This window comes from Convolutriloba macropyga, chromosome 14 (assembly GCF_964194025.1).
Source record: "Convolutriloba macropyga chromosome 14, txConMacr16.3, whole genome shotgun sequence".
Taxonomy (NCBI): domain Eukaryota; kingdom Metazoa; phylum Xenacoelomorpha; order Acoela; family Convolutidae; genus Convolutriloba; species Convolutriloba macropyga.
Window position 1 is genome coordinate 25,978,650 of NC_134481.1, and position 23,426 is coordinate 26,002,075.

The 23,426-nt window shown below is 30.5% G+C and overlaps 1 protein-coding gene across 7 annotated transcripts in view; it reads left to right on the plus strand.

Annotated features, from left to right (window-relative positions):
- Positions 1-23,426, plus strand: part of LOC142353564 (transmembrane protease serine 12-like) — a 298,269-nt gene that overhangs the window by 212,784 nt on the left and 62,059 nt on the right. For all 7 annotated transcript variants that reach the window (XM_075405834.1, XM_075405838.1, XM_075405835.1 and 4 more), the window contains one exon: positions 1,692-1,940. In XM_075405834.1, the coding sequence (XP_075261949.1) occupies positions 1,692-1,940 (249 nt within the window). The remainder of the gene's footprint in view (positions 1-1,691; positions 1,941-23,426) is intronic.

The following is a 23,426-nucleotide window of genomic DNA, read 5'->3' on the forward strand; positions in this document are numbered from 1 at the left end:
CTCTTCTCCCTCTCTTTCTCTCTTTTTCTCTCTCTCTCTCTCTCTCCCTCTCCCTCTCTCCTCTCGCTCTCTCTCTCTCTCTCTCTCTCTCTCTCTCTCTCTCTCTCTCTTTTCTTTCTCCTCTCTTTCACACTCTCTCTCTCTCTCTCTCTCTCTCTCTCTCTCCTTCTCTCTCTCTCTCTCTCTCTCTCTCTCTCCTCTCTCTCTCTCTTTCTGTCTCTCTCTCTCTCTCTCTCTCTCTCTCTCTCTCTCTCTCTCTCTCTTCTCTCTCTCTCTCTCTCTCTCTCTCTCTCTCTCTCTCTCTCTCGTTCCTCTCCTTCTCTCTCTCGCTCTCTCTCTCTCTCTCTCTCTCTCTCTCTCTCTCTCTCCTCTCGTGGTTGTTGCTGCCCATCAATTAAAATTACTTAAGTTGAGACGCCGTACCGAAAATCAATATGTCTAGACCGAAATTAACGCAGCAAGGGGGCGTTGTGCGTTCAAAGCTACACGGTCTCGAAAGAAAATTGAACGCACGGAGTTCTGGAAATAGGTTTTGATGAACGCAATATAACCTTGACATAGGTGTTTTTGAACCCACGAAAGTCTGGACATAGTGACCCTTGACCCTTGCATGCTAAGAAAAATGCCAAAAACTGATCAGCTTCTGTTTGACTACACTCTCTTGCACGCACGAGCAATGCGCAAATAGTTATGACAGCACAAAAGTCTGCACATAAATACTTTCCGTCTGGGACTGTCATGACATAGACACGTTTTGTCTGGAACGTTTTGGACATATGGACTTTCGGTCTGGGACCTGAACCTGAATGCTTTCGAAAAACAGTATTTTCAGTGGTCTTTTATTTGGTTTTTATTGGGGACCAGCTGTTTATCTAGACTAGAATTCTTGGCTCTGATCAGACTATAATGGCCCTAGAAGGGGACCTGTTCGTGAAACCGGACTAACTAGTCTCTATACTATGTTCTGATCAGGATATCCTGACTCTGGACGGGGCTATGATCAAACTAACCAGACTTTTGAATGTGCTCTTTTCATATATACATACTCTAGGTTACGCTCTTGTCGGACCATGGACTGGTCCCGGCTTCCGATCGTATTCAGAAGACCGTACACTAGCTTCCAAAAACTATGGCTGGGTCGCGCACCTCAACCTTCGAATCAAATACTAGTGGGTCACTTTTTTGCAAATCGACTTCTCGACTAGTTTTCATAACCCGGGATGCCACTTGTTAGCCATAAAACGTGAATCATATATTATATGGTTAACATCATACGCTGTTTGTTTTGGAGATCTAGTTTATAGAGAACTAATTTATGGAGATCATGTCTGATCCTCCTAAGACGTAAGTTTTTCTCTGCAGTTTGAAATGAGAAATTACTTGTTTGCAAAACTCATGGTTACTTTTGATAATTAAATTGATTTATCGGATCTCTTACATCTTTTTTTAGGGGCGGGGTTATTTTTTGGGGGGTAAAATCTAACAATTCCACCTTAATCCCTATTACCCCCTAATCTTACATTGTTTTACCCCCCATAGACAATTACCCCCCTACTCTTACATCAATTGGGGGGGGGGGGGGGTAGTCAGGTGTGTAATTTCGACACGGGCTCAACAGCAGTTCAGCTCGCGAAACATTTCAATGAATTGGGACTCCAACATAGCCAGCTAGAAGAGAGGAAGTGTTTCAGGAGAGAAAGTAGACGGAGAGGAGTGTATGCACCAGAGGATGGCAGTGACTCTGTTGGAAGTGAGGGTCACAATTGTTGACAGTTACGGGAAGTGGTACGATGCTGGTAACAAACAGAGTCAGTGTCCCTACAACAGCAAGATGACCCAGAGGTCATTCTGTGCAGGAGGATTTATTGATGGATATAGGGATTCGTGTCGGGGGGACTCTGGTAGCCCACTGATCTGTTATGACTCAGTTAACGATACAGGTTGGGCTTTCGGCTTTCATGGGTTGAGGCTGTAATAACCCAGCTTATGGTATATCATCAGAGCTTTCGTGCAACGGTAGCATGCCTGGACGCTGTACTGGAGATAGGTTCGAGTCCTCTAAGCTCTCAATCTTTTGCAGTATATGGAGTTAGCGAGTAATGTGTATATGGGTACCTCCGCAACATAGAGCCGCGATACGGTACCCATATACACATTACTCTAATTCACTTTATATATCCACTACTCTATATTCACTTCTTTTATATTTTAAATCTATCATTTCTTGTCTCACTTAGTGCAAGCCACTAGTACAGAGTTAAGCTGGTAATTAACAATTATCAGACGGATAGTTCGGGTTCTGTCCCCACTGACTCCAGTGGACGTCCCCAGATACTAGTATAAAACTAGTGAGACCGTGTAAAAAGCACGTAAAACCAACTTGCGAAAAACTTGAACAAAAAAACCAGCTTAACTCTTTTATAATTTTTTTAAATTTTGCTATCATTTTTTAAAAATTAATTATCTGCGAAGCAGCTTCACTGGTAAAACATAAATTCACCATTACTATCTCTAATACCTTTATCATCAAATGGATCAATAGCTATTTTATATTGTTCTTTAGTTTCTAAATGATGTTTATTACTATCAATAGTATAATTAGTTACATATTTAGTTTTACCTTCATATATAGCACTAGTATAATCTTCAATGGTAATCTGTTTTTTAATAGTGGCTTCAGTTATACCTTTTAACTTTTTCTCTTCTTCTCTTTTAACAGTATTGTAACAATATGCTTTAGCTTTAAGGAAACATGCTTCTATAATAGTATCATTAGGTAATTCATCCTTCATCTTACTTAACTCACTTTTATGTAAAATATCCTTTATCTTATCCATTTCCTTTTCTATAGTACTATCTAATGGAATATTTAGGTTTATAAATATACTATCTGTATCTGTGTAATGATAACTATAATCTAACTTTTTCTCAAAGTAATCATATATAGCTTTATACATGAATAGTTTAGCTTTTTCTAATATATCAAAACCAATATAATTAAACTTATCTAACTTAACATTACCTCTTGTTTTTTGTACAGCCACTAAATCATCATCAAACTCTACAGAATATTTGAAACCAATATTTTCTACTAATTTAATATATCTATCTACATCATTAACTAACTCTACATCTTGTCTATTATATACATTCTCTATTGTTTTTCCATAGAAGGCATTATTCATTAACTTAAAGAATACATCCCCAAATTTATCACCCATAGCTTTAGCTTCCTTTCTTTTCTTAATATTAAACTCAATATAAAGCTTTAACCACTCACTCTTACTATACTCTAACTTTTGCTTAATTGTAATATCTTCCAAGTTCAAACCATGATCTAAATACCAATCTAACATCTCTCCATCAATAATCTACTTTATCCGTTAATTTTTACATTAACTTCTCATTAGGTTTATATCCTTTCTTTTTATTTATATTTTGATAATCTGTAAACTGTCCAATGTTTGCCCTAGTCTTTTCAGGAAAGAATGGATACTTGTTTGTTTTCTGTTTCAAATCATCATTATACTTTACATCAATAGTGTAGATATAACCCCTAGTAGAGCTAGAGCTAGTATATATTATATCAAATACTTTAATCTCACCAGTAGGTAAAGCTTGAACCATAGCAGAAGCATATAATGAGTTAAAGTCTAATTATTTTAAATAATTCTCTTTACCAGCATACTCAGGATCTATCTGTTTATTCATACATTTTACATGACAATCACCTAATACTGAAGCTAACCCACCTCTAATACCATGTTGTATTGTATCATAAATATTAACTGTATTTTCTTTATAATACTTAAGTCTAACATTAGTATATTTCAACCCACACAACCAGGTTAACCCAGGAGTAGAATATGTGTAACATGGATCTATTTCATAATATTCTAAACACATAGCTCTAAATTTCTCAAATACATCAACTGATAACAATACATCTCTTTTAAGATAAAACATCATATAATCCTTTATTGTCTCACATTTAGTATCTTTCCAACAATCAATTGCTTGCTTATATTCTGTATCTGTAATACCACTTTGTTTCAACTTAGAATAGAATGCTTCCTTGGGTGGTAAAGTTGTTTCATATAGTTTATCTATACTATCAAACCATTCATATGGGAATATACCTTTACGTCTTTCTATGCCACATTTATTTAATGTTATACATTCTTCATTACTCAATGTTTTACTTATAGCATCTAAGCTAAGTGGATGGAAGAACCTACACATATCTAATACCTTAGCATAACCCATATCAATACTAATATAATTCTCATCAGTTTTAGTTAATACTTTTAGTCTAACTTTCTTTGCTAGTTTAGTTATAAATAGATGATTATCATAATTAGAAGAATTAAATGCATACATTGGTACAAAATTATTCTTAGCTTGGAGGTTACATTTGTTGTGAGCATAACCTCTGAACTTACCATTTAGATGATCATGATCTCTAACGATGTCTTTACCCAAGTTCTCATTACAATAATAACATCTACTATATAACGGAGTAATCGTCTCTTCTTTCAATGGAATATTTATACTAAATATATCTTTAAATAATTTATTATAATAATCTACTCTTTCTACAAACCAATCAACTACTTTATCACCACAGTTACATTCATACTTATCTTCTAATATATCAGGATAGTCACCTTTTATATATAAACCACAAGCAATAGGAATGTGTTTACCATCTTTTATTATACATTCAAAATCATAATACATAGCAAATGGTACTCTGTTTTTATAATGGAACTTATCAAACTTTAGGTAATCATCTTCATGGAATGTTCTTCTTCCTACATGTTTCTGTGTATTACATAATTCTAAATGTTTATTTAATGCATCTTCTGTTCTAAATGATACACAACATTTTAGACATGGATAACATAAATGTTTAGATGATTTTCTTAAGAAGAATGATACATCTTTACATAGGAAGTAATGATTATCCCAGTATAATATATTACATCCTTTAGGATCATTATGATTAATTAATACAGGATTAATAGTTCTTTTTATTTAGATTAAACACATTAAATTATATTTTATCTTTATTTAGTTCTTGTATTTTCTTTAAGTGATAATAATCATATGGGGGTGTAACTCCTATTGGTAATTTTATCTCATTAATATACTCTGGTTTATTATAATTACTAACTCTACTGGGATTATGTGGCGCAGAATGTAGATAAGCAATTAGACACCATAGCAAACACTTACTATCAGTATTATGTATATTAAGTATATATCTAGATGTGAATGGTAACTCAGTATCACATCCACCACTAGGATAAAACCTATGTATATACATTGTCCTTTTAACAAATCGTTGCATACTCCATCCAGATTGATTCATTTCCTGTTCCTGCATTCTTGTCTCTAGTTCCCCATTCAATAAATCGAAGTCATGTGCACCATTATATTGCCTAGTCATTAACCTAAAGGTGAATTCGTTTTCTTATATTTTATCATCTGTAGGTTTTGTATACTTAACTACATCAAAGGTGTTAAACTTAATATGGGGATGTATGTTATGCAATGACTCCAGTATATTTAAGAATTTAGAATCTTCACAATTACTACTAGTTATTATTATTTGATTATGCTTCATGTTATGATCTATTCCTAACTCACTAACTTTATCTCTTCACTTCTTATCAACAAGTTTTTTCTGATTATTATTTTCTTTATGTTATTCTGATTCATTGTGTTCATTTTTATTGTTATATCTAGTATTACATATATTGCAATATCCTTCAGTTATATCAGTGAAGTTGCTTGGTTGATCTTTAGATATATTATCTTTACTCTTACCTGTAACATTATCTAGATGCATCTTTGTTTTTAAATGTTGGTCAACACTATATTGGCTCAGACTTGTCTTACATATTACACAATCAAACTTACTCCCATTCTTTACTATTTCCCCAGTAACCAATCTTACATTGTTCCTATGTTTTAATGTTGTTACATGTTTATTATAAGCAGTATTATTATCAAGATACATATCACAACTATCACAATGCTTTATTCCTTCTTCTGAATTGGTGTAACCGCTTCGTGTATACTGCTCATCTAACTTTTGTTCTATATCTTTATTAGTAACTTTTATTCCATCTTCATTAGCACTTTCAATAATTTTATTTCTATTATATAATCGCTCATTCTTTTTATGTTTAAGTGATTGAATGTGTCTGTTATGATTCTTTCGAGTAATCTCTTCATCACATTCTTCACATCTAATCCTATTTGTTTTAGGCTTTTGAACATAGACAATATCATCAAACGAGTCTAAATCTGAGTCCTTATCTTTATCATAATCTACATCTGTATCAGAATCTACATCTTTATCTTTATCCTTATCCTTATCATAACCTAAATTCTTATTGGTGTAACCACTTTGTGGATCTAAATCTGGATAATATTTTGCTTCTGCCTTTTGCATTGACTCACGCATATCTTCTTCTCTTTGTCTTTATTTTGCATCGTGTTTATCATATGTTTCTTTTATTTCTTCATTTATTTGATTAAACCTTCTGATTGATTCTAAAGATTTTTCTAATTCTATCTTTTGTCTTTCCTTATCAATGAAACTGCTTCGCAGATCAGTGAAACTGCTTCTCAGATCTACTGGTTTATTTTTATTTTTTAACATTTGGACCGCCATACTAGAAGCACTAGATTGGACTTGTCCATGGGATTGAGCTTGTCCATGAGATTGAACTTGTCCACTTCCAAATTGGACTTGTCCATGAGATTGAGGTCGCTCACTTCCAGATTGGACTTGTCCATGAGATTGAACCCGCTCACTCGTGGAATGAATGTAACCGGTATAATCTTGTTGATTCATTTTTATATGCCAAATTTTGAAATAATATTATTTATGTAGCTTTTCAATACTATAAAAATGATTAGCACTAAATGTGATAAATGTAAAAATAAGGCTTGGTGTTGGAGTTGTGATAAATGTCAAAGTAAACCATTCCAATGTTTCATATGTAATGAAATCATAACATATAGAGAAAAACATGATCATATGGTTGTTCATTTTAATAATCCCAATCAATACTTAGTATGCAGAATGTGTAAAGTAAATAAACACATCTCTCAGTATAGATTTCAACATTTCTATTGTAGGCTATGCATATATCTCCATGGATATAGGTTCCATCATTCAAAAGAAAGGTTCTTAGAACATGCAAAGAAATATAATATCCATGAAGCTGGTTCCCAGATCAGCGAAGCTGGTTTCCAGATCCACAAAGTGGTTTCACCAATCAGCGAAGCAGTTTCACTGATCCACAAAGCTGGTTCCCAGATTGAAGTAAAGCAATAACCAATTATAATAAGTTTATTAAATTATTAACAATTAATGATGATAGAAAGTTTATTGAAGCCGCTATTAGATTATATAAAGTTTGTGATAATTATTTTTATAAAAATTACTAAACTAGAAACACTTATAAAATTAAACAATCTAGAAAAACAAAACAGAAAGAATAGATTAGAAGATAAACTAAAACAACAAGAATATTATGGAGAAATAGAAGAGTTATTTGATCCTTTAACTAAAACTATCAGTGAAACTGCTTCGCAGATAAATGCAAACAATGAACGCAAGCTAACATTAAGTGAACAAACATTAAGAGCAATAGATTGGCAAAATCAAGAGTTAGATAAACAAACTAAGATGATCGAGCAAGCTGGTTCCCAAATTAATGAAACTGCTTCCAAGATGGGTGAAACGTTAAAGGGGACTCAAGATATAGCACCAGTTTATGTTGATACAAAAACAGCAAAACTTCTTCATGACATGGGGGCTCAAACTAATCCTCAATTAAAATTAGAACTCGTAAATTTACCTAGTAGGAGATATAAAATGAATGGTGTTGACATAACTCTAGAGCAGGGTGCTTTTTTAGTTAGGGATAATGTATATGAGTTTTCAGAAGGATTTACTGATTTTCCTACTAAATCAAATGTAATATATGATAATATTGAGGAAGATGAAAATAAAAATAAAAAGTTTTTAAAGGATATTGGATATGATTTAGGAAAGGGGGATAAGAAAAGTGCTAGATATAGAGCAATAAAACGTATAATAGTGGCAAAAGATGATGTATATGGTAGGGGATTAAATAGCAACCCAGATCAACAAAGTTGCCACCACTACGTGGATCAGGGAACCTGCTTTGCAGATCCAAATAGTTTAGTAGAAAGATTAGAACTATTAATACTAGAAAGAAAAGCTGGTCATGATGGATTATATGATGAAATGCTAGATATATCTAAGCAACTATTATCTATGAATATTATTAATCAAGACCAACTAGATAATTTTGTTTTTAACTATGGTAAATAGGTGAAACCATGACTACGTCCATGAGCAAGCTCGAAACCATCAGGGAACCTGCTTCGCAGATGACTACGTCCATAAAAAATGTGGAATAAACAACAACAACAACAACATCAACAACGTCAACAACAGCAACAACTAGCTAAAGAAGTATTCAGTCCTCGAATAACAAAGTATAGAAGACAAAGAATAATACCATTATATAAAGATGAAACATGGTCAGCTGATTTAATTGATAAGTCATCTCTGAGTAAATACAATAATAATTGTAAGTTTATATTAACAGTTATAGATATATTCACAAAATATGCATGGGCTATTCCATTAAAGAATAAATCTGGTTTATCAATACTTAATGGTTTTAAAACAATCCTATCAGAAGGACGAAAACCAGAAAAGTTATGGGTAGATAGAGGTAGTGAGTTTTACAATAAAACATTTAAATCTTTACTTAAAGAATATGGAACCAGCAAAGCCGCTTCAGGGATCAGTGAAACTGCTTCGCAGATAGAGCTATATTCTACTTATAGTGATTTAAAGGCTGTGTTTATAGAGAGATTTAATAGAACACTATTACACATAATAAATAAACCAATGTTCATCAACGGTGATGGTAATTGGGTAAATATATTGAATGATGCTGTTGTAACATATAACACTAACATTCACTCAACAATTAATATGACACCAGTTGATGCTTCTAATAATCCTGATAAAGTTAAATACTATATCAGTGAAACTGCTTCGCAGATTAAACCTACCAAAGCAACACCAAAATTTAATGTTGGTGATTATGTTAGAAATGCAGATAAACGTAATATCTTCTCTGAAGGTTACACTTCTAATTGGAATAGAGAATTGTTTAAAGTGAATGAAGTTCTAAAAACACATCCACCAACATATAAAATAGAAGATGTTAAAGGAGAGATAATAGAAGGTAAATATTATGAACAGGAACTATTGAAATCCGAGTTTGATTTTGAATCTAATAATAAGGTTTTGGAATCATTAAATATATTTCTTAATATAAATAATGACAAGAAATAGATTTAACCAAGCGAAACGTCATATAGGGAATGGAAACAACTTGAAACTAAGTAAGGCTCGTGGGTTATTCCTAGAAGATAATGATGATATTGATATGAAAGATACCTATCAAATTACAAATGTTCATCCTCCTAGAGATGAAAAAGATGTTGTTAATAAAGAGTATTGTGACAATAACTTATTATCCTCTTCTAATAAAATAGACATTTTAAGTAAAAACATAACTGAACTAAGAAAGGGTGACTTTGATAAAGTTACAACTAAAACATTACAACTAAATGAAACACAAGTTAATGAAGAACTAATTAATGAGTTTATTGAATCAACAAATGAAGTCAGAAATACTGTTAAGTTTTGTAATAAAGTTGCTGCAGATACTATCTCTAAATATAATCAATTAAAGCAAGAATTTGATAATAATAAATTTAATCAGAATATAACTAACAAACACTTAGATGAAATGTTTACTAACGGTCTGAGAGAAACGAAAGAATATAATAAATCTCTTAGAGGTGTTATAGTACAATATATAATTGCTATACTTTTACAAAGTAAAATACTTGATAATAAAGAGAAAGACAGACTTGAGATGCATTATAGTATTAATCAAGAAGATATAATGAAAGAAATAGAAAGAATTTTTACTAATGAAAATAAGCAAAGCAATGACCAATCCAACAGCACCGAGTGAGAGATTACTATATCCCAACTTGTCAACCGTTAATGAACAATACATAAACGAAAAGATTCAAGCTAATAATAAATTTAACAACAATATTGACATTATAAAAGATATTAGAAATTATTATGAAACTGAAACTAATAACTATAATAAGAAGTTAAGTAGATATAAGAATTATATTAACATAGCTGAGATAACAGAAATAGTATTATCATCAATAGCAACAACTGCAACAACAACATCAGTTTCATTAACAAGTATAGGATTAGCTTATTCTATACCAACAGCTTTTGCTACAGCAACTGTTTGTGGTTCATTATCAAAAACAATTAATACTAAAATTAGAAATAAAATTATAAAGTATTCACAAATGTATATTTTAAGTAAACAGTTTACTGATAAGTTTAATAAACTATATACTAAATCAATGAATGATAATAAAATAGATGATGATGAGTATAATGAATTTGTTAAGTTATATGAGGATTATAAGAAGAACAAGAAAAACAAGCTGAGTATTTTTTTAGATTAAAGATATTAGTGCTTAGTAATAACAATGTATTTAGTAATAATAATATTAGTGTTAATATTTATCCGCGAACAGACTTTGTCTGTGGCAAGCCAAGCGGTTACACCGATCGATAAATATATAATCATAATCTTAATTATAATCATAATCATAAACATCATATAATCATAATATAATCATAATCATAATCATAATCATAAACATAATATAATCATAATTATAATCATAATCAAATAATAATCTTTTCTTTGTACCTAAGTATAACCCTCTTCCTTTTTGTACTACCTTTATACCTTCACCAGTAGTTGCAAATTTAATTAAATCGGGTGTAGCCGCTAGAGCTGCTTTAGGGTCTCTAGATGCAGCTGCACTTCCTATTTTACTTGTTACTTCTAATGCTCTTACTGGATTATTAGCAACTTTCTTTCCAAAGTTAGTTGCAGCCCTACCAACAATTTTAAAGAAATCTTTAAGTCCTTCTGCTTCTATTGTTGCATCAGATACTGTCATTGATTTATTCCTTCTACATAAAACACAATTACCTTTTAACATTTTAGTACCTTTTGAAGTGATAGCTCCTCTTATATTATCAGTATCACTATAATGTCTACCTCCAACACAAAATGAATTAGTTTTGAACTTATTTAAAAGACTCATTTCTATATATAAAAAATAATGGAAGTTAAAAAGTATAATCCCTTTGTTGTTATTAAGCCTAAGCCTAAGGTTAGGCTCAAGGCTAAGATTAAGCTTGAAGCTGGAGGCTTGGCTCTAGAGAATAAAAAGAAATTAGATATTATTTATGCTAAAGGTTTTGTTAATACTAATAAGAAATAGTTGGGTATTAACAAGAGTAACAATTAGAGCTGACTAGCTATAAATATAAGTATAAGTATATGGTTATGTATAATTATAAGTATATAATTATAACAATAACTATATTATACTATAATTATAAATTATCGCTAGAGTTATATCTAAAATTATAATTATCGCTAGAGTTATATCTAAAATTATAATTATCGCTAGAGTTATATCTATGACTTAAATTATATCTATGACTTAAATTATATCTATGATATTATGTCTACCATCTTATTACCATCACTATTCACACTAATAACCTTTCTAGTTAATACTAATGCATGACATATAACATCTGCAACTGCAGCACTAAAATTAAAATTAAGTTGTATTGGTTGTGGACCTATATGATCCCTTTGATATCTATTACCGAATACATATATTCTATAATTACTTTTGAATGTTCTATGATTTATATATGGTTTTATATTATGTGGTAGCCCATTATAATCTTTATTAAAGCTAACAATCTCTTTAAAAGCCTCATTGTAATTATTGGTTCAATAATTAATATTCATTCTATCCTCAGGATAAAACTCACTACCATTCTTACAATAACATTCAGTAACATTCATTACATCAAATGTACTTGCATCATGAGTTTGTTCATTAACATTACTATTTTCAAAACCAACTATTATATATTGCGGTCTTTCCATACCACTTTCCATACCTAGATCAAACAAGAAGTTAGAAGCATTGGGTACATTCTTATAAAATGTCTTTCTTTCATTATAACTAAAGTCTACATTATTCTTTTTATTTAATCCTTTCTGCTTAATAATTCTATTATCATTACTAGGATCAATACTTGGTACACACCATGATATATCTCTAATTTCTATATTACCATCATTAGCAACTGCACCAGGATTAGCATTAACTCTATATAGAGCTCTATCATTATTATTTCTTTTTAATAATAGTTTAGATCCTAAACCATATATAATCTTTTCTGAATCATTTACGAAACCAAATAGATCACTCATCTTAATCATCATATACATATGACCTCGTTGTGCAGCAATATGGTCACCTTTAAGTTGACTATCTCTATTGCCCTGATTTCTAACAAAACCACTCTCTTATTCAACATCAGTACTAGTTAATAACTTATACATCAATAGATTAGGATGACAGTGATCTAATTATTCAATAGTCCTACCACCACTAGTTTCAAGCTTAATTGAACTAAACTATGCCATCATACCATAATTTACTAATCTGATATTAGCATCATTAGCAAATACACCACCAGCATCATCTGATACAACAAACTCTATCTCTAGATATGAATCACGCAAATTTAAGTGATTCTCTTCTCTATTGAGTATGATATTAATAATGGTATTTATCGTATTCATTGTTGCCAGGTTATTTGGTTTATATTTTATAATCTTACTTTTATGTATATCATTTTTGTAACCATAATTTGCATCCAAATTAAAATCCATTTTTATTAGATAAAAAATGACTGATTCACGAAGCGGTTTCACCGATAGTTTAATGTTGAGAGAACTACAAAATATACACGAAGCTTTAACTAAAACTAAAGAAGAGCATACACTTAACTTTAGAATGATAAAACCAACAGAAAAGTTTAACTTTAGTGAACCTATACTTAATACAACAAAATTAGGTTTAATGAGATTATCTGTTTATAATTCGGTGTTTAATGTGAATAGGAGAAATAATCAATTCTTATATGCTAGTACTATTATAGAAGATGATGAAGCTTTACCTCAGGCTCTTAGCTCTGACCCTAACCTTAACCCTATCTCTACCTCAAGCCCAAACATTACATCTATACTTAATCATAATTATAAAGGAATCCCGTTGCTATATTCAACTGTTACACCGGGAGCATATGAGTTAACTGATAGAGCAGAATTAATAAAAGAAGAAACTGATGGTAATGTTATAATAGAACCTGATAAGAATACGATGAAATGTTTAATGGAAATAAAACAAGGAGCACTCAGCTTTGCTATAGAAAACTCACTAGCCTCATTACTAGGATTTAGAAAAATAATTTACAAAAAAGGTAGATATAAATCTCAGAAAATTATTGATATTATGGGTTTTAGTACTATTAACATTCATTGCAATATTATATCTGGAGCTAAAGATAATGGTAAAGGTACAGACATACTATATACTTTTAATCTAAAAGAACCACCAGGTTACTTGATAAATATTATACCAACTAATATCTTATATCAAAATGTAACTAAAGATAGAATAGAATATATAGAATTTCATATTAAAGATGAGCATGGAAGACTTATAGACCTTAATGGTAATGTATTAAGTTTTACTTTACATCTGTGTTAACACAGCAACTTCGTTGATCTAGTTTAGTCTTTATCTTTATCTTTATCTTTATCTTTATCTTTATCTTAATCTTAATCTTTGACTTAACTTAAACTAAACTACAAAACTCTCCAATCCCAATTAATTCTTAGTTTACCATTAATATTTTTTTTTAATTATATCAGTGACAATATAATTATAAGGCTCTTTCCATACCTTATTACATATATTAGCAAAATCATTATAACTAAGTTCAACATTATTAAAGAAATCTTGATATATAGATATGAGGACTTTACCTCTCTGTTCAAATAAAATAAATAGATTACAGTTCTCTCTAACACTCTGCCTATCCAGAGAGAACAGGTTTTGATTAAGATATATCATATTACAGTTATTATGTCTACCTCTACAAAAGTATTCATTAATAACTGGTTCTTTGGCTCTAACATCATCGAATATCATTAGTTTCTTTAAGTCTTTGGGTAGTTTATCAGGAGATGGTAAATCTTTTATATCTTTAATAAATTCAACGTCTGCTTTTGGGTTTATTCTTTCTATACCATGGTACTGATCACCAGTAGGTCCAATGATGTATAGCTTATCAAAGTATATACTAGCTAGAATTAGTTTTTTCAATAAGAAAGTCTTACCACATTCACTAGGACCAGATATTATACATCTAAGGTTATCTGGGAATGCGGCTTCAGTAATTATATCATCATCATTTAACCATGAATATAGATCATCATTTATGTTTACAGATATAATATTAGTAGGACAATGGGACTTCGTCCATGTTTCACCATTACTAACGCTATTACTATTGCTATTCCTATTAGATTTACTCTTTTGATATTTTTCATCAAATAGATATATAAAATTATCTCTATCATTATCATTGTCATTATCTTTATCATTAACATTATCATTATCATTATCATAATCATAATCATTATCATTATCATTATCATTATCATTATCATTATCATTATCATTATCATTATCATTAACATTATCATTATTAGCAAAATTACTTCGTAGATCTTTATCAATGACAATATCACTATCATTATTAGCAAAGCTACTTCGTAGATCATTATCATTATCACTAACATTAACATTATCATTATCATTAACATTATTAGCAAAGCTACTTCGTAGATCATTATCATTATCATTAACATTAACATTATCGTTAACATCACCTCTACTACAATTCAAAAAAAAACACTCATTATATATTCCTGGATATTTACATTTATTAACTAGAATACTCAAAGCACTTTTAATTCTAAATCCTCTATCAATAATATAGATCATGTATAAAAAATAAGCCCCACAATAAGATTCACCATATTGTTGTATTTTCTCATTAGAGCCTAGATCAACATATTCTTCTAAAAATAAAGGTGGAGTTTCTACACCAAAACTATCAAAGTAATACATAGGACCATCTTCTCTTCTTATAACTAAAACCCAATGTGTACCTTCAGTTGGATGTAGATTTACAATAATGTTAGAGATAGGTTCACTTACCAATTCTGGTTTATCATCTCTCATTACAATCTCAATTGGTGTTAGACTTATATCTTTACCTATATCTTTTATTCTGATATCACTCATAGCTTTATTATCAATATTAACTTTATTATTGAATTCCTCAAAAGTTAGGATGAGCATTTTTATATAATAAATTTATTAAATAAGTCTAAGTCTAAGTCTAAGTCTAAATCTAAATCAAATCTATATTTATTATTAAAAAAAGGAAACAGGTAGTGCAGTTTTTATTTCTATTATTATAATTGGAATTTGTTATATAATATTTGATTCAAGACCAAGTAAATATACAAAACTAGAAGAAAGCTTTGGTGGATTTATGAATAGGAGTCTAGTTAGATTTGAATATGAAAAGTCACCATTACATACTATTGTTTATGGTGGAACTGGAACGGATAAAACATATTTTATTAGACAATTCTTAAAGTTATACTTAGACAAAAACCAAAAGCAAAACCAAGACCAAAACCAAGACCAAAACCAAGACCAAAACCAAAACCAAGACCAAAACAAAAACCAAGACCAAAACCAAGACCAAGCTAAAAATATAGTTATAGTTTGTAAAGATGATAGAGACTGGATAGATCCTGAGTCTAATAAACTTTATACTGGGTTTAATAAATGTGATATAAATATGATCACAAAAAATAATATGTATAAATTTCAAAATTGTGTAATAGTACTTGATGATATGGGTGATAGGTTAAATAAGGATATAGGTTATTATTTTACTGAAGGTAGACATTATAATATTCAAATGATTGTAATGTGTCATAAACCAGCTCAAATAATTAATACAGCAAGAATGAGTTGTGATACTATTTTTTTAACAACTTATAATGGACCTGACCTATTTAAAAACTTTAATGAGATATATAAATGTGAACATGACTTCAATAAAATAATTAGTGAATTAAATAGTAACTATTATAATTGTACAGATGGAATGTCAGATGAACTTCGTTATGGTATAATTAAATATAATAAAAAGGAAAATACTTTTATTATTACTAGTAGTAATAGAACAATGATATATGAATCAAGAGTTGGTTTCCTCGATTTAAAAGCTCTTAGTTTAAAAGATGATTTAGAAAGAGAAGATATAAATAAACTTATAGCATACATGAAACCACTAATGATTAATGCAAAAGATAGAAATGTTATTAATCATGATAATTATCAGTTTTATTTTAATAAAATTCTTACTTTAAATAATATTAAAATTCAGAATGATGTTCTAACTAAAAAAATGATTTTGGGAAAGGGTATGATAATTTTATCAAGTATTGGTGGAATTATAGGCGCAGGTTTAATTATATTTAATTATTTTTATCCTGCTTCGATATCAAGAAATGCTGGAACTGTAGCAATGGGAGCAAGCACAATGTTGAGTAGAGTAAATACATTAGTTAATGTTGGATATGGAGAAGAGTTGGAAGGCGGAACACGAAGCAGTTTGGTAAACCATGAACAAAGTTCGTATACTGATCTGCGAAGCGGGTTCCATGATCAGTGTAACTGTGACTTCGTCAATGAAGAGATGGGAATTTTATATAGAAAGGGAGGAAGATTTTTAAACAAACTATATATAAATAATGAAGAATTTAGAGAAGAGATTATAAATTTTGTTAAAGATAAAAAAGAATTAGACCTTGATTTGATCTTAGATAAGAGATGTAAAACTAATACACTCAATACTTTAGGAAATAAATATTTGGCAGAGTGTATCACATCTAAAGATAATACTAAAGATTTAATTGAAATCATGGCTAAATATTATCAATGATTAGGTAAATATTAAAGTTTACCCTATTATAAATGCTTTTAAAATGTTTAGAGTGTAACTATAAATGTGGAAACATTGCTAATTTAAAATATCATTATGAATCATTTCATAAAGATAAAACTGATAAATGTATGTGTGGTAATATAATATTAAGTGGTAATTGTGCTAATGATTTTTCCCCATGGGGTTGTTCTTTAAAAAATGAATCTAGTTCTAGTTCTAATTCTAATTCTAGTTCTAATTCTAATTCTAGTTCTAGTTCTGACCCTAGTTCTAATTCTAATACTAGTTCTAATTCTAATTCTAATTCTAATTCTAACCCTAGTTCTAGTTCTAACCCTAATTCTAACTCTAGTTCTAGCTCTAGCTCTAGTTCTGGTTCTGGTTCCATCTATGACTATAACTCTAACTCAGATCCTAACCCCAACCCTAACCCTAATCTTATCCATAACCCTAACCTTGTCCCTAACCCTAACCTTTTCCCTAACCGTAACCTTAACCCCAGCTCAGAAGTATTAACTAGATGTTGTAATAAGTGTAATTATATAAAACCACTAAATAATTTTGATGAGGGTAAGTATACATGTAGAAGTTGTACTTCAGCTAAAGTTAATTGTCCATATTGTACTTCTGTTGTGAGATATGATGGGATACGGGCTCATGTAAAGAAACAACATCCAGATATAGAATTGATTAGAGGATTTAGTAGAAATTTAACAGAAAGATCGGCGGAGCTGATTCCCAGATCAGTGGAACTGTTTCACAAATCTGATAATACCCAAACTGGGGAAAATTGTTCATGTAAATACTATAATTTTGTATCATTTCTTATTAATAATGGAATAAACATAGAAAAAATAAAAGAAAATATAAATTTTTTGAAAAGTATAGATAATTTTAAAAAAGAGTATAAAAAAATAAAAATATCAAAAAAGGGATTCACTCTTAAAGAGTGAAAAAGAGCGATCTCCCTACTCAGGAATCACCCCGAAAAGAATGAATCGCTCTTAAAGAGTGAAATATAAATTTTGCTTTGATTTTTTTGTTTTATTTTTATTTTGGAAGATTTTACTAATGCTATATATGAAGGTGAAACTAAATATGTAACTAACTATACTATTGATAGTAATAAACATCATTTAGAAACTAAAGAACAATATAAAATAGCTATTGATCCATTTGATGATAAAGGTATTAGAGAAAGTAATGGTGAATTTAGGTTTTACCAGTGAAGCTGCTTCGCAGATAATTAGTTTTTAAAAAGTGATAGCAAAATTTAAAAAAATTATAAAAGAGTTAAGCTGGTTTTTTTGTTCAAATTTTTCGCAAGTTGGTTCTACGTGCTTTTTACACGGTCTCATCTGCGAAGCAGTTTCACTGATTAGTTTTATACTAGTATCTGGGGACGTCCACTGGAGTCAGTGGGGATAGAACCCGAACTATCCGTCTGCTAATTGTTAATTACCAGCTTAACTCTGTACTAGTGGCTTGCACTAAGTGAGACAAGAAATGATAGATTTAAAATATAAAAGAAGTGAATATTGAGTAGTGGATATATAAAGTGAATTAGAGTAATGTGTATATGGGTACCGTATCGCGGCTCTATGTTGCGGAGGTACCCATATACACATTACTTTAGCGAATACCACAGTTAGGTTTTTACAAGGTCATATTTAATTGAGGCGTGGTATCACTTCATACCGGCAAAAGTCCCAAGACTTTAAGTATATTTATGGTATTCAGTGGACATCAGTGACAATAACTCGTCGCCTATTTTCACTTTGCATCGCTTTTATTCACGATGGAAAATGGTTGCGGTAATCGTGGACTTAAACGAAGCAAAACGCATGAATTTCGTCGCTGTTGTCAACGCTCTTCTATCAACTCTAATGGTTCCATTAGCTTTCACAACTCAAAAGCAAAAGCCTACAACACCTGGTGTTCCTAAGCGTTCCTAAGCGTACTTAACTTGCTTACTGTCAGAAGTGTGGACACACGTTTTTAAGTCAAATCTTAAATATGGCCAGGAAAATTATTGATAAGCTCAAGTAAATTTACTCGAGAAAAAGGACATTTGCCACATGCTGTAATGGAAGATCTATTATTATCTGGCATTTTGGGTCTTATCAAGTAATTATCAAGGTTTTATCAAGTAATTAACCTTGACCGAAAACAAGTGTTAAGGCCAATTCTTCAAAAGCACTATGTCCAAAAGCAGAGCAAAACGAAGAGTGGCTTTTGTTCATGCAGCGTACTAAGAGAGAACAAGACAAGCAAGTGTGAAAAAAATTCTTTACGCGAGAGATCTTTTTTGGTCTCGATCAGGCTCTTTCAAAGCGGCTGTTTTAATTTTAACTGTAATTTTTTCAGACAACGATACTTGTCTGAACTATTTTGGCTACCAAAAGTATGTTTGGAAGCATTTTTGACCATCTGAGGTAAATAATAGACTTTAAGATGATGTTTTGAGCTATTTTTTAATAAGAGAAAACACTTTAAAGTTATGTTGTGGAGTTTATATAATGTAATAAATGATAAAAATTTTGTAATAAACATGTTGTCCGACGGATTTTAAACCAAATATTGTAAACGTGTGTGTTTGTTTTTAGGCAAAACGTTATTTCTCTTTCTGTGGGGATAGTTTATCAGATTTTTAAAATCATATTTCAGAATTGGTTTTTCTCCTATAAATTGTACTTGTATAAAAATATTGTGCTGTTGTATAAAAATAAAATTCATAAACGATTACAGGCATGTTTTTATCGGTGACCAGTTTGCCGGTCATAAGAGAATATCATCATCGAGTCGGTTCCCGAGTCTTCCGGCTACGTTTATTAATAGCCGCACAGCGATAGCTAGGACTATTATTGGCCTTCTCTTGGTTTTTTTACGACTCGAAGAGGAGTATTGGTTTTCTCTCGGTTTTTTTTTTTTTTTTTACAGGAAGTAGATTTGTTCACGCGGCATTTTGATCTAAAAGCGAAAGTGAGAAAAGCTGTCTCGGTGAACAAATTTTCGCTAAGCGAGAGAAGTTTTTTGATCATGCGCTGCGTTTAGTGAATGACTTTTTGACTTTGAAAAGTAGTTTTTGACTGAATGGCATATATAGATAACCGTTTTTAGCCGTTGTTTCGTCTAAGTGGCCAATTTTTTTTGCTTGTAATTTGGTTTTTTGTAGAAATAATTTTTATTCGATACTATATTGAAATGCCAACATCGGAGATTGATGCCACAGTGTTTTGCAGAGCCTGAATATGGGTTTCAATTTGAAAATTGGCACATATTTTTTGATTTTTTAGTTAATTTTTGACTTTTTTCTATTAATTTCTTCATTCTTAGATCTTTTAACCGTGTTTTTGTCAAAAATCAGTTCATTTGGCAACTTCCCTTTGATAATTCATATACTTAACGCCTCTCTCTACCTCGGTGTATTTTTGTTTTATAAAATTGTACATATGCTAATCCGATTTTGGTAGTTTTTTCCCAATTTTTGTCAGTTTTTTGTTTGTATTTTGATTGTAATTACTAGAAATAGTCTTTTTGTGGAACATGAGGGACCTTATTTGCGTTTTAATAAAAATTCAATCATTTTTTGGAGTTCAGTTTTTGAAAAACAGTTGAAGCTTTTTCTTAAATGCAGTCTTAAAAGTTTTTTGATAATTTTTTTTTTCAAAATGTTTTATATTTTTGAGTTCTGCTTTTTCCTATTTTTTTTGTTCTCTTCAGGAGGATAGATTTTTGTATCGGATGACTAGTTATCTTTTCTAGGTCTCGAATGTTGAGCAGTGAACTGTATTTGTTTTTCTTGATTTTTTAATTTGATTTTTAACTTTTTAAACAAGAATGCCTTTTTGTTACGGTGTTCCTTACATTGTGCCCATGTTCTAAAAATTCTAGTTAGTATCATTCTAGCTTTGTCCTGGCACCTATTTTGATTTTTGGTATATTGATTTTTTCAGCTTCCATTTTTTATGAAAGCAGTATTAAAAGTTTTTTGACCTTTTTCTGTAAAATATTTAATGTTTCGTATGTTTCATATCTGGTTTTTCCATTTTTTTTGTTCACTTCAGGAGGATAGATCTTTATATTGGACGACTAGTTATCTTTTCTATGTCTCTAATGCTGAACAATGAAATGTATTCGTTTTTCTTGAATTTTGTTTTTATTTTTGACTTTCAAAAATCAAGAATGTGTTTTTATTACGGTGTTCTTCATATTGTGTCCATGTTCTTATCATTCTAGTTAGTATCATTTTAGTTTTGCCTGGCAGCTTTTTATGGCACATATATTTTTGGTTGTTTCAGTTGTTAAAAAATTGAATGATTTCAGCATTTTCTTAGATTTTCGTCATTTCTTTGTTTGCAATTGATTTCATTCAACACAAGGCAGTACTGAGAGTTTGCTAGCCAGCTTTTTCCAAAAGCTCTACTTAATACTATCTACTGCAACTTCTATCCGGCCTTGGTGTTAATTTAAACGATTTTTTGCCTTTGAACATTTTTCTGCTGCTTGTCTTTTCTATGATTATTTTAATTTTTGAATTAGTTTTAAATCATGTTGTCTAGCACATGCAGAACAAGGGAGAAGTATGTGCCGTTTTTTGTTTTAATTGCAGTGATTAGAACTGTAATTATAGTGGTTTTCTGATTCTTAAAATTGAGTATTCTTTTTTTAAAAAAAAGATTTAACTTAGTTTCTAAGATTGTTATCTGCCGTTTGCTTTTCTGATCTTTTTGAGATCAGAATCATGAATTATTTGAGGGCAATTGATAGCCCTTTCAGCTGTTTTAGGCCATCAGTATTTTGACCTGCTAATCTATTTCGGATTTTTTAACGTTATCAAACATTTTCAACAATATAAAATTTTGCTGCATTTTTTTCTTGGTGACAGTGGTTTAAGTTTCACCAATTTTTAGATCAGACCAGGGGAGGTAATGAGTTAATGGTTGAATTCAAATGGTAATTGCTTCAGCTGCAATTAGGGTTTTGTTTGTGAGGTTTTGCGGCTTCGAGTCGCTTCCGGAATTCTTCCGGCTATGTTCTTAAGGTTTTTTTTTACCGGAAGTACTATTCGTTCAGACAATGTTTTGACCTAAAAGCGAAAGCGAGTAAAATTGCAGTGTGAACTAATTTTTTCTGAGCGAGAGTAGTTTTTTGATCATGCGCTGCGTTTAGTGAATGACTTTTTGACATTGAAAAGTAGTTTTTGACTGAATGGCACATATAGATAACCGTTTTTAGCCGTTTTTTCGTCTAAGTGGCCTAGTTTTTTTGCTTGTAATTTGGTTTTTTGTAGAAATAATTTTTAATCGATGCTATGTTGAAATGTAAACGCCGGAAATTGATAGCACAGTATTTTGCATAGCCTGAAATTGCGTTTCAAATTCGAAATTGGCACATATTTCTTGATTTTTTAGCTAATTTTTGGCTTTTCTTCTATTAATTACTTCATTTTTGGATCTTTTAGCTGTTTTTTGTCACAAATCAGTTAATATGGAAACTTCCCTTTGATAATTCATATACTCAATGCCTCTTTCTACCTCGATGTAATTTTGTTTTATAAAATTGTACATTTGCTAATCCGATTTTCTTAGTTTTTTGCCAATTTTTTTCAGTTTTTTGTTTATATTTTGCTTTTAATCACTAGCAATAGTATTTTGGGGAACATGAGGGACTTTAATTTTGTTTCAATAAGAATTCAATCATTTTTTGGTGTTAAGTTTTTGAAAAAACACATAAATTTTTTTCACAAATGCAGTCTTAAATATTTTTTGACCACTTTTTTGCAAAATGTTTCATTGTTTCGTATGTCTGAATTCTTCTTTTTCTTGTTTTATTTCGTCGTTGCAAATTTGGTCACGAACATATGACGTCACAACCACTTATTTGCGTTTTAATAAAAATTCAATCATTTTTTGGAGTTCAGTTTTTGAAAAACAGTTGAAGCTTTTTCTTAAATGCAGTCTTAAAAGTTTTTTGATAATTTTTTTTTTCAAAATGTTTTATATTTTTGAGTTCTGCTTTTTCCTATTTTTTTTGTTCTCTTCAGGAGGATAAATTTTTGTATCGGATGACTAGTTATCTTTTCTAGGTCTCGAATGTTGAGCAGTGAACTGTATTTGTTTTTCTTGATTTTTTAATTTGATTTTTAACTTTTTAAACAAGAATGCCTTTTTGTTACGGTGTTCCTTACATTGTGCCCATGTTCTTAAAATTCTAGTTAGTATCATTCTAGCTTTGTCCTGGCACCTATTTTGATTTTTGGTATATT